Raw genomic sequence first — 13088 nt, 5'->3', positions numbered from 1 at the left:
AAGCTTAAGTAGCTACTTGATTAATCAATTTGAGATATCTCCATACATTACGAAGAGTGTGTAATACTATTTGTACCGAAATCCCCTCCATGAAGTTGCCTAGAAAGCCACAAGTCAAATTTGAAATCTTCTTGATTTCACGTCTTTTTCTCCCCCCAATGCTACATTCCCTCTACAATCGCAATCACCGGCTTTCCGATTCTTGAACCAGTACAGTATGGTGAGACCCATAATCGACACCATTGTTCCCGAGTACAGACCGATGATGCCTAAGAAACCATGTGTATACCTCGGTGCATCGTCGTCTCGAAAGAGTTGTTGGCCGGCGAGACCACCCAAATTGGCTGCCATGACAATGAGAGCTTGGCCAACTGCAAGATCCTTCGGGCTCTTGACATTAGAGGCAAGCCATGCACTGTTTACTCCTTGAAAAGTCGCATTACCGGCCATGAACATGACAAAAACAGCATATTTGCCCCATTTGTCCGTGCTTAGTACCATGGAATATTGCGCACCGGCAAATACAAGTGCATAAATCGTGCAGGCCCCACACACCGGGCCTCGAAGCTGCAACCAATCTGATATTCTTGCCGCGAAAACCGAGAGTAAGATGAGAGCGTAATTTGATACCGAGGCTAGCAAGTTGGCGGTGGTCTTGTCGAAGCCGAGATTCTTGATTATTGTAGGTGCATAGAGCAGGAGTCCACCTTTGGGGATAAGGGAGATCAAAGCCACGAGTGAGTGTAACCATATGTAATAGTTCGTGCAGAGTGCTCGGAGAGCATCTCGCGGGGTGATCGGAGATAGCTCGGCTGATCGACTCCTGTCTTCGAGTGCGATGCGACGAGTCATGATGTCCCGTTCACGTTGGGTGAAGATATCAAAGGCGGCAATGCCAACCACGGGCCGCGTCCATCTTGGGCTTTTCGGTAGGATAAACATAAAAAGTAATGCGACGATGATTGTAAAACCTCCGTCGATGACAAACAGCCACTTGTCAAGTTAGTTCGAATCCAGTGAACTCAAACGGACTGGTTGACCTTACCTGCCAATCGTGGAAGCCACCCAGACGGTCCATCTGAAACACTCCCGCCGCAATGAGAGTACTTGTTCCAGCAGCGAGATAATTGGCGGTGTATAGCACAGTCATTCTCATTGCCACCTCCGTCTTGGTATAAAACATACCGATGACGACTAGAGATCCGGCCAAATATCCAGCTTCGAAGGTCCCGAGCAGAAAACGGGTAGCGAAAAAGGATGCTTTGTTCGTTATGAAAGCTTGGAAGGTTGCGACTAGGCCCCATGCAAGACATTCGATGGTCAACCACAAAGGAGCACCGATCCTGGACAATATCATGTTGGATGGAATTTCGAAAATGACGATGGCGACAAGTGAAAGCTGGTTCCCGCTGTTGACGATATTATTTGTGATTCCGATGTCATCAATGAAGTCGGTCGTTATAGCGCTGCTGATGTTGGTTTTGTCAAGTTGAAGAGCAAAGAACCCGAGCATGAGTGTGGTGATGAGCACGATGTCCAACCTGTGAACCAAGATGTCAATGCGAGCCGCCAATAGAATCAGTAAATGTGCCGTACTTCAACTTCACCTTGCGTTCTTCTGCACTTGACCAATCTATGGATATCTGTTCTGCTTCCATACCGTTGTGTTCCGTAGGGGTATCAAGGTGTTGACTCAAAGTGACCAAAGTTCCCCGAGAATGTGACGGACTCTGGCGACGAGGCTCCATTGGGACAGGTGAAGTCATAAACAATCAATAATTGACTAAAAGTCTTGGTTGAACTCTGAGTCTAACTATTCAGAAATTCTCTCACGATGCTCATTGCTCTCCTGGTGAGACGTGATGGCTTTACATACTCATGCATGTCGCTCAAGCTGACGCTCCTTATTGGGAAGTGGCAGCCCATCCGGCCTGGTTCGCTTGACAAAATCCGGGGGAGGTATTGCGTGCGTGTAAAGGATTATCGAGAGACCAATCATATCAAGGGGGTCTGATCATGCTGGGCCTAGGTAGAATAACTACGTAGACGACAGCATTCTAGAGGGTCCTCTCCAAGGAGGGCCAATTTGGGTTAACTCCATAGAGAATTTTGGTCACAGACCTTCCCCCAAAGCTTAGCATGGATATGAACTTGACTTTGACAGTTTATCGGCTATATAGGTAGACACATCACTACAAAACTCAACGACATCAGGTTTCGGTGACATTGAATGCCTTGATCGCAACACGGCCAAAAACAAGATAATGGCACAATGCACAGGTATCGAGAAATGGAGGAGGTCCCACCGAGTCAGACTAGAATGGTGATGTCCCACAATCCGAGACGGTTCAGCGTGCTTCTATGCCGAAGGAGGGAGATCCCGGCGCCGGCGGACCGAGTACAGCCGGGTACAGCCGGACCCACAAGAGATGGCCCCACAACGGCCCGTGACAGGATGCTCATCCGGTGCAAAGTATTATGGACTACCTTTGAATCTACCTACATACATCTCTCTTCACCCACTTCGGAATACATGTGGTGAAATGGTCGTAGGCCCAGCGGCCGAGAGCTATACGGCGCAGCAGCGCATACGCACCCGAGGGCGTATAGAGCTACTATAGCTATATAACTCCATAGTTTTAAGGCCTATAATCTTAAAAAAAAAAGGAAAAGACTTCTCATTTACTTTATAGATCTAAAATAAAAAGAATAAAATTAAAAACTTAAAAATCTACTAAAAAAAATAAATAAATTCTATTTCTAATCTATAAGGATTAATAATAATATTTAAACTAACTTCTTACCTCTTAAAGGGGGTTAATAATCTAACCTCTAAACACTAAAAATACTAAAAAATTTAATAAACCTACTAAACCTTATTTTAATTATTCTTAATTATTTTCCCTCTAGCTTTTTAAACTAGAAGATAATTCCCTATATATTTATATATATATAAGAGTACTATATTTACTAATAAAACCTATAGTAAGTATTCTTATAATCCTAAGCCTCTTCTATTTCTCCTATATAAGTAGTATTCTATTTAAGTTTTAGTTTATAATATACTTATCCTTACTATCCTCTTAACTTTAAAAATCTATAAGTATAAGTCTTAAGTAGTATATAAGTTTCTATTTAAGCCTAAAAGTTAATATATTAGTTAATATATACTACTTAATTAACTACTACTAGCTTTAGAATAAGCTATTTAGGAAGGTAAGTAGGATAGTTACCTATAGTTATAAAGCTTTAAGTAGGAACTAAAAACTTATATAATAATAAGATAAAACTCTTATAGCTAGAAGTTATAAATATAAGTTTATTATAATTATTATACCTCTTTAAGATTAGAGGGCTAAAAACTAAGCTTTCTAATAGGAATAAAATAATAACTAAAGGCTAAACTAGTATTATAAGCATTTAAAATAAGTTTATTAGTAGGGGTAAACTAAAAGGTTACTCTAAAGATAGCTATATAGTTTTTTTCTTAGCTATCTCACTTAAGTAAGCTACTACTATTTATATTATAAAATAAAATAAGAGGTTCTTATAAATTAAATTATATCTATAAAACTTAATAATAATCTATAACTTATACTTACTAACTAGAGGTAAAAAGCTTTAATAATAGAAGTTCTTATTAGTAGTAATATTATTACTAAAATAGGTATTAAGAAGTCTTTCTATAATAAAGTAGTAAACCTAATTAATATAATAAACTCTATAGCTATAACTATTAAGTTATTATACTAAATTAACTACTTAAGTATATTATAATAGGATAGTAATAAGGTCTTTAGGCGCTTTAAGTAGCTTATATTAAGTAGTAAAAGCTTTAATAGTATTAATAAACTCCTAATTACTCTACTAATTAAAGTTTAAGTCTATAAAGTAGCTCTTCTTATTAGTCTAATCTACTATTAAGTAAATAAAATAGCTTTACTTAACTTATAAGAAATATATAACTATATTAGAATTCTATAAGTTATCCTTATACTTATCTATAAAGAGGTCTATATTAATAACCCCCTCTTCTTCTTAATTAGTATTTTATAATATAGTATTTAATAAGTAAATTTAGACCTTATAATAGGTATCTCTTATAATAAAACGCACTAATATAATAAGATATTTAATTTAGAGGAAGTCTTTTATATAGAGGATACTTTAGGTATTATATAGATTAACTAGCGTTTTAAGCAATATAATAAGGTTTTAGCTAACCTATCTTCTAAAATTATTAAAACTAATAGTAAATTAGATCTATAAAGAACTCTTTAAACTAGGATTTAAGTTATTATAATACTTTATAACTTAATAAGATCTAACTTCCTTAGGCTATAAAGCTCTAGTAGAGCTATAAAGGCATATAAACCTACCTTAAGTAGTTCTAAAGATAAATTAGGTCTATAAAGAGGTACTTTTAATAAGGTAAGGTAACTAATATACTATCTTTATTCTTTTAAATTACTATAAAAGGTGTCTTATATAAGAGATAGCTATATCTTATCCTCTTATTATTTTAAACTTAGTAATAACTACCTCTCTTATATCTTAAACCTAAATAATATAACTACTTCTAAGAGGTCTATTTATTAGTATAAACTTACTATTTAGTACTAATAAAGTTAGCTATTCTTTACTTAGTAGGTTTAAAGGTTTCCCTTTACTATTATACTTTAAGTATTTATTATATAGTCTCTTATACCTTATAATAGCCTCTAAAGTAAATAGACTAGTTAGTTCTTATAATAACTTCAGTTTATTTATAAGCTATTAAAGTTTAAATCTCTAGTACTTAAAACTCTATAAAACTTTATTAAATTCAGCTATAATATATTAGACCTAGTCTATTAATATATCTTAAACTACTCTATTTAGACTACTAAGGTTACTAAAGTTATTAAAGTACCTAAAGTAGTTAAGTATAATTACCTTAAAGTACTATATAAAGCTAACTTATAGGATATCTAAGATAGTAAGCTATCAGAATAAAGCTTATTAAAAGTATAGTGAGAAGCTAATAAAGAAATACTTAATATTTCTAGAAATTATAATAAGTTTATTTTTAGCTTCTCTATCTTCTTAGTAGTTATTATATATAAATATCTATCCTATTAAAATATCTAGTAGTATTTTAGTTTATACTTAGTCTATTTCGCTAGATAGTATTATAAAGTATTTAGTAAAGAGGATAAAGTAATACTATTATATACTTTTAACTATAAAGTAGTCTACTAATAAGGGGCCTCTAGGTGATCTTAAGGCTAGCCTAACTCTCTAACTAATATAATATATAGCTATAGTAAAGCTTCTTATAATATTATTACTACTTAATATAGTAGTAGTAAGGATAATACTTTAGAAGTTATAGGCGCTTATAATACTTTTAAGTATCCTTAAATCTAACTATAGGTATCTTAAATAGATTATTACTAGTTTCTATCTATTAAAGAGGTATTATTATAACTTAATATCTCTTAGTTATAGCTATATAGGCGCTAGAATTAGTTCCTTACTAAAAGGGGAGGGAGTATTATTAAGGTATATAAACTCTAACTAAGTAGTAGTTTTATTAATATATTTAAGTAACTTATCTCTCTTATAATTAACTTAGAAGCATAATTAGGTTAAGGTCTTAAGGGTTTTCTTAGATTAAATAAGTCGCTTAACTACATAAACCTTAATAAGACCTTTAATAAAAGCTCCTTCTTAAATAGATATTATATTAACTAAGTTAAGTAGTAGTAAAGATATAGTAATTCTTAAGAAGGGTATAATATATACTTTATAGATATAATTAGTTATAGTATAATATATAGGTAGTAAAATAAAGAAAAAGAGGGGGAGAGAGTAGTATTAGCATAATATATAGAGGGTATATTAGAAAATAGAGAAAGTAGAGGTGATTAGTATAATAGTTACTTAGTAATAGTTTATAGATATAAATAATAGTTATATAATTATTTACTTAAAGTTTATAAGTAAGAGTTATAAGTAAAATAGTAATAATTTATAGATATAAATAAGTAGCTATAATTACTTATTTTATTAAAGATAAGATAAAAAATAGCTACTAAAGTGAATTAAGGCTTAAAATAAGAGGGTAAGTATAATTACTATTAAATTAGTAGCTTTAATTACCTTACTTATTTATCTATTTATATCCTCTCTATAGGCTATTTATAAGGGTCTAGCCACTTAGGCTAGAAAGGCTTAAGGATAGTTCAGCTAGATTAAGCTAAAAGGATAGAGAACCCTATAGAGATAGGGTATAGAACCCTCTATAGCGAGGACTTAGTAAGTACTTACTAAAGAGTTAGAAAAGAAGATCTTAGAAGAAGTAAGTAAAAATAGCGTAGTAATACTATACCTACCTTTTAAGTACTTCTTCTATCAATTTAACTTAACTATAGTCTATAGCCCCTAAATACCTTTATAATTCTTTTATTTCTACTTTACTTTAAAAAGGTTAGTAATAATAATAACACTACATACCTAAGTAATACCTACTAATTAAGCTAAGGAACTTATATTTAGTATTCACTAAGTACTAAATAAAATAGTTTATATAAGCTTATATAAAGAAGATAACCTTAATAAATAATTAGAGGATAATATAAGTTAATAAGGGGAAGTAAGAAGCTATACTTTAAGTAAAGCTAGAAGCTTTAAAGAGGATAGGCTACCTATACTAAATATTCACTAAAAGGATAATAAGTATATATAGGAGAATAAGGAATATAAAACCCCTCTCTATATATTAAATAGGCTATAAAGCTAAATATCTATAGCTACTACCTATAGGCTAGCTTAAGCTAGAGGGCTAAATAAAGCTACTAGCTAAGTATTAATATAATAGATTATAACTATAATAGCTAACTAATATAAACTAATTACTACTATATTAAGCAACTAAATACCTACTAAACAGTTACTAAAAGTTTATAAAAAACCCTTAAACTATAATATAGCTTACCTCACTAGTAAATCTACTAATATAGAAAGAGAAGATTAGCTTATTATAGTAGAAGAAGCTTATAAGTATTACTCTAGCTACTCTAATAGCTAGTATATCTAGTAAGCCTTAAGTATAATAAAATATACTTTATAAATAAAATAGTAGACTTATTAGCAAACACTTATAAATATATTAGAAAAGTAGATTAACCCTATATAAAAAGACTTTAGAATTTTTATAAAAAGGTAGTATATAATACCTAAACTTTAAGAATAGAACTACTATAATACCTTAAAGTAGTACTACTAAAAAGATAATAAGAAACCTATTATATACTAAGCTTATTAGGAGTCTATTAACTAAGCCTTTAGCAAGCTAAATATAAATAATATAAAAGCTTATATATTTTTTTAAAGTTTCACTAAAACCCTAAAAGATAAGCTTTTTAAGCAAAATATTAATTATACTAATATGCATACTATAGCCTTATATATATAAAGACTATAAGAGATTTTAGAAAGGAGACGTATAAGAAAGCCTACTAGCTATTCTAAGTTATATAAGTAACTATATTTAGGCTCCTTAAACTACCTTCATAAGAGTAGCTTATAACCCCCTCAGTTAATAGACCTAAAGGAGTACTATTTAGAGACCTTATCCTAAAATAACTACTTAGTAAACCCCTATATAAAGCCTAGCTCTAATAGTAAGCCCCCTAATCTTTAGGGAACTTAATACTATAATTATAAAAAATATAGGTATATATCCCCTAATTACACTAAACTATATATATAGCTTATAGGTAGTAACTAGAACTTAAACTTAAAATAGAGTGGGATTAATACTATTATAGTCTCTTATATAAATAACGCTAAAGACTTAAGAAATAAATAAGTATAGAGATAACCCTAAAGGGTATTACACTAGAAATCACCTCAGTTCCTATAAAGTAAACTATTAAAAGTTAAGTAATTACACTCTAAATATATAATAAAGTTAAACTATTAGTTAATATAGATATTTATATTATAGTAGACCTTATAAGAGAAGACCTTATTAAAAAACTCTTACTAAAGGAAGCTATTAATATTATAGCCCTAAAGCTAATAAACTTTTAAAAAAGACTAACACCTACTAGTAAAGTTTATTAGCTTACCTTCTTCTTAATTAATAGCTAAAGCTATCTATAGAAGATTTAGAGAGCGTTTATAGCTAGCCTATATCCTAAGGGAGTAGGAGATATCCTTCTATCTAATAACTTAATAAGTAGAGAAGGTATCTATATAAACACCTACACTTATACTTAGTTATATAATTATATCTTACTTACTAAGCTAGAGGTAATAGCATAAGAAATTATAGAAAACAGCTAGAAAGCTTATATAATATACTTAATAAGAGCCTTAGCCTTAAATAAAAAAGATATTAATACCTTAAGTAAAGGCTTACTAAACGAGAGGTATAAGGAGAATATCCCTAAAAAACTTAAACCTTTTACTAATATTTTTAATAAAGAAAACGTAAAAAAGGTCTCTAAATTAAAGGGAGTAGTATATTATATTAAGCTAAAACCTAGTAAAAAGCCCCTATATAAGCTAATATACCCTATATTAGCAGAATAGCTATAAGCCCTCGCTAAATATATTTAAGAAATAGAGGTAGCTAGATATATCTACTACTTAACTAGCTCTACTAGAGCACTAATCCTATTTATACCTAAAAAGGATAGTAGCCTATAGTTATATATAAATTATAGAGAACTAAATGAAATTATAATAAAAAACTAATACCTTCTACTACTAATTAATAAGCTCCTAGATAAGCTTACTAGTATAAAGTTTATTTCTAAGATTAATTTAAGTAAGGTATATTATAAAATTATAATTAATAAAGTAGATAGATAGAAAACTATATTTAGGACCTAATATAGGCACTTTAAGTATATAGTAATACTATTTAAGCTTATAAACGCTTTAGTAACCTTCTAAGTATATATTTACTAAATACTTACTAACCTTCTAGATACTTACTATATTATATACCTAAATAATATCTTAATCTATTTAGATACTAAAGAGTAATATACTAAAAACCTCTATATAATCCTATATCACCTAAAAGCTGCTAAGCTATTTATAAAACTAAAAAAGTATAACTTCTACTAAATAGAAGTAGATTTCCTTAAGTTTTATATTACCTAAAATAGTATCAAAATAGACCTAAATAGAGTCTAAGTAGTTACTAAATAGCTAGTACTAAAATCCTTTAGGGATATCTAAGTTTTCCTCAGCTTTTATAACTTTTATTATAAATTTATCACTAGATACTCCTATATTATAGCTCCTATAAATAGTATACTAAAAAGAAGTTAAAATAATATAAAGTTAGAAACCTTTATTTAAATAAGGGAGATATAAACTATATTTAAGACACTTTAGAGAGCGTTTACTAAAGCCTTAATATTAAGATATTATAACCTAACACTAGAAACTAAGATTAAGACTAATATATCTACTTAGGTAGTATCTAGTATACTTTTATAGAAATATAATACTATTTAGTACTTAGTAGCCTTCTAGTTAAAAAAGCTTTTAGATATAAAAAAACATTAAGCTATAGGGTAATAAGAGCTCCTCACTATTATAGAAAGCCTAAATCACTAAGTATAATACCTCTAAAAGCTCCCTAAGAAATTCTTAGTACTTATAAACTATATAGTACTAAAGGAGGTACTCACTACACCTATATATAATATTCACAAAAAGCTTATATAATAGGTCTACTACCTATTAGTATTTAATTTTAAAATCTAATATAAATCAGAAGTTACTAATCTAGTAGATAGACTATTATAACACCTTAACTATATAATAGAAAACTCTAAAGTAGATAATATACTCCCTACCTTTAAGAAGAAACTAAGACTTATTAGCTAGCTATTAGTAATAACTTACTAATATATTACTAAGCTTAAAAGAACTATAGCTACTATAAGAACTTATATCTAAGCTATTTAGCAAAATATATAAGAATCTTATTAAAAGGCTAGCTCTAAAGTTAAGAGATCCTCACCTTTAGGTTAGTACTACCCCACAAAAGGTACTAATAAGTTACTATATTAAAGTATATATATTAGTATTATTACCTACTTAAAATTATATATAGATACTATACTAACTGCTCTATAAGAAGATAGTAATATACTAGAGGACTTAGGGGGAGCTAGGATTACTATACTAGAGCAGTATATCTTATATATTATAATAAGGGAGCTTATTTAGGATGAAATAGTATATATATTATAACTAAGCGTAAATCTTAAATAGATAGTTAGAAAACTATAGACTAAAAACCACTTCTATAGAGAACTTATAGCTAAAGTTCGCTAAGATATTAGAGAACACTAAAAGTACTAACTTAATAAAAATAATATCCTTTAGTTTAAAAGAAGACTTATTATCCTAAAAGAGAGATCTCTCTACTATAAAATTCTAAAAAACTACTATAATACGCTTAGATTAAAGTATATAGGGGTAAATAAGATAGTAGAGCTAATCTTATAAAAATTCTATTAGCTATACCTAATAGAGGATATATAGTAATATATCGCTAAGTGCCTATATTACTAAGAAGCATATATACTATAATATAAGCTATATAGACTACTATAAATATTAAAATTACTAGTACACCTATTTTAATAGATTTCCTTAGACTTCTTAACTAGCTTACTAGAGAGTCGCTAAGATAATAAGATTATATATAATATAATCCTAGTAGTTATATATTAAATAACTAAAGTAGTATGATTTCTAGTGATAACTAAGTAACTAGATACTATAAGTTTAGTAAGGATCTTATACTAAGAGATTAAATACTAATATAGCATACCTAAAGCTATTATTAGTAATTAAGATAAGTTAATTACTAGCTAGTTCTAATAAGACTAAACTAAGGCTTAAGATATAGAAGGGTATATCTCTACTATATAGTATCTATAGATAGATAGCTAGATTAAGAGAACGTACTAAACCCTAACTATATACCTCTTAAAGTTTAGTAAAAGCTTATATAACTAATAGGTAATACAGCTAGTTAAAGCTGAATTCTTATATAATAATAGCAGATATACTACTATTAGTATATTACTATTTAAAGCCCTTATAAGTTACTACCCTTAGATAATTAATTACTACCTACTAAGTATTAAAATCAGAACCTAAAAAGTTAATAAAAAACTTAAGAAGCTAATAGAAGTTTACTAAAAAATAGCTAAAAATTAGTAATATATAATAGAAATATAAGCTAAAAATATAAACGCTAAAAGGAAGGTATAATTATATAAAATTAGAGATATTATAAAGCTCTTAATAAAGAACTTCTACTTTATAAAAGGTTAGTAAAAACTCACCCTATAATTTATTCCTATACTAATTATAGAGGTTATAAGCCCTAACGCCTATAAAGTATAGCTCCTAGAAAAATATAATAGGGTGTATAATATCTTCTTAGTTACTTTACTAAAGCTATAATATAACTAAAAGCTTACTAAAAGATAGCTTCTAAACCTAGAAGAGGACCCTAAAGAATAAGAAGTTAAGGATATTATATTATAAAGGGATATACTAGTAAGCTCCCTATATTTAGTTAAGTAGAAAAGCTAACTAATAGAATATAACACTTAAAAGCCTAAAGAACACTTAGTAAATATTTTACAAATCCTTATAAGATTTAAGAAGTAATAGTATAAGTTATACTATAAATAGGATAATAAGTAGTATAGAGAAATAAAGAAAAGTTAATTAACTATAAAAAGACTCTAAAGAAAACCACTCTTAAAAGCAATATATAAACCTAAAGGTATCTAACTAAGAACTCTAAAGAAAAGCTACTATATACTCACTAAAAATCTACTAAAAACTACTAAGAATTATCCTCTAAGTTACTTAAATCCTCACTAATACTATTACTATTAGGACTAATATCTATATTATTCTCACTATCACTACTCTTACCCTCTAATAACTTATCCTCCTCCCTAAAGCTAATAAGATTTTTATAAATACTTATAGAGGAGGTATTAATATCCTTATAAGTATTAGGTTAGGGAGTAAGGCTAAAGCTAATATATTTAAAGATTATAACTAAGGCGTACTTATAAGAATTATAAAGCATCTAAGAAACCTAAACCTTAGAGGGATCCTAAGTAAGTAGGCTGGATATATAAAGGTTATTACTTAAGAGATACTTCTCTAGGATATTATTAAACTTATTAAGAAACTAAGCCTAATTAAAAATATAGCTCTTATCTTAGAGGTACTAAAGCAGAGTATTCTTAAGCTAAAAATAAATCTACTTAATAAGGTCTTTATCCTTCTTTTAGTAAGTATTCTATAAAGAAACTATTAGCTATTAAAGAAAAACCTAATCTAAAAGATTATATACCTTAAGCTAGATCTTAAGACACACCTAAGTATAATTAGTAGTAGTCTCCTTAGTATTTATCTATAGTAGTTAGTTATTATACTACTTAAAGTTAAACTAAAGCCTAATAAGGTTTACTAACTACTTATAAAGTAATAAGAGAAGCGCCTAACTATTTATAATTGCAGTATATATATAGTAGATCTCACGCTAATAATACTTACTAGCTTTAATTTAAGTAGTATAGTATTTCACTTAGTTCTAGAAGATTTAAGTACTATTAACTAGGTAGTTAGAGATCTAGTTATACTAATAGTTAGTCTAATACTTTAGTAAAAAGTTACTAAATACTTACCTTATAACACTTAACACTATATAAATAATATATCTAGTAGGTAGTATCACCTATATTAGTATAAGTATATACCACTCTAGTAGTCTAGTAAAGCTATAAGGCGTAAGAGATATAAAACTTATTACTACCTAATTAGTTATACTAATAGGTATTACTATTCTTCGCTAAGTTATTAGGCTTATATAACGCTAGAATATAAGTAATTAAGGTCTTAATACTTATAATAATTAGATATAAAAGTAGTATTAAAAGGAGAAAGCTCTATAAAAGCTTAATAAAGCCTTATAAAATATAAAAGTTATTATAATATAATATAATAAAGAGGAAGAAAAAACTAACCTTAAATAA

The 13088-nt window shown here is 29.0% G+C and overlaps 1 protein-coding gene across 1 annotated transcript; it reads right to left on the bottom strand.

The window, feature by feature from the left end:
• Positions 1–114: 114 nt before the first annotated feature.
• GCG54_00013981 (putative tartrate transporter) lies at positions 115–1748 on the bottom strand (the record flags this gene model as incomplete). Its single annotated transcript, XM_045413827.1, has 3 exons — positions 115–993; positions 1046–1541; positions 1597–1748. 3 exons carry the CDS (start codon positions 1746–1748, stop codon positions 115–117), a joined length of 1527 nt encoding a protein of 508 aa, XP_045261906.1.
• Positions 1749–13088: the final 11340 nt, after the last annotated feature.

The sequence above is a fragment of the Colletotrichum gloeosporioides genome (assembly GCF_011800055.1).
Source record: "Colletotrichum gloeosporioides strain Lc1 chromosome Unknown consensus_60, whole genome shotgun sequence".
Taxonomy (NCBI): Eukaryota; Fungi; Ascomycota; class Sordariomycetes; order Glomerellales; family Glomerellaceae; genus Colletotrichum; species Colletotrichum gloeosporioides.
This window is presented reverse-complemented; position numbering and strand designations above follow the sequence as displayed.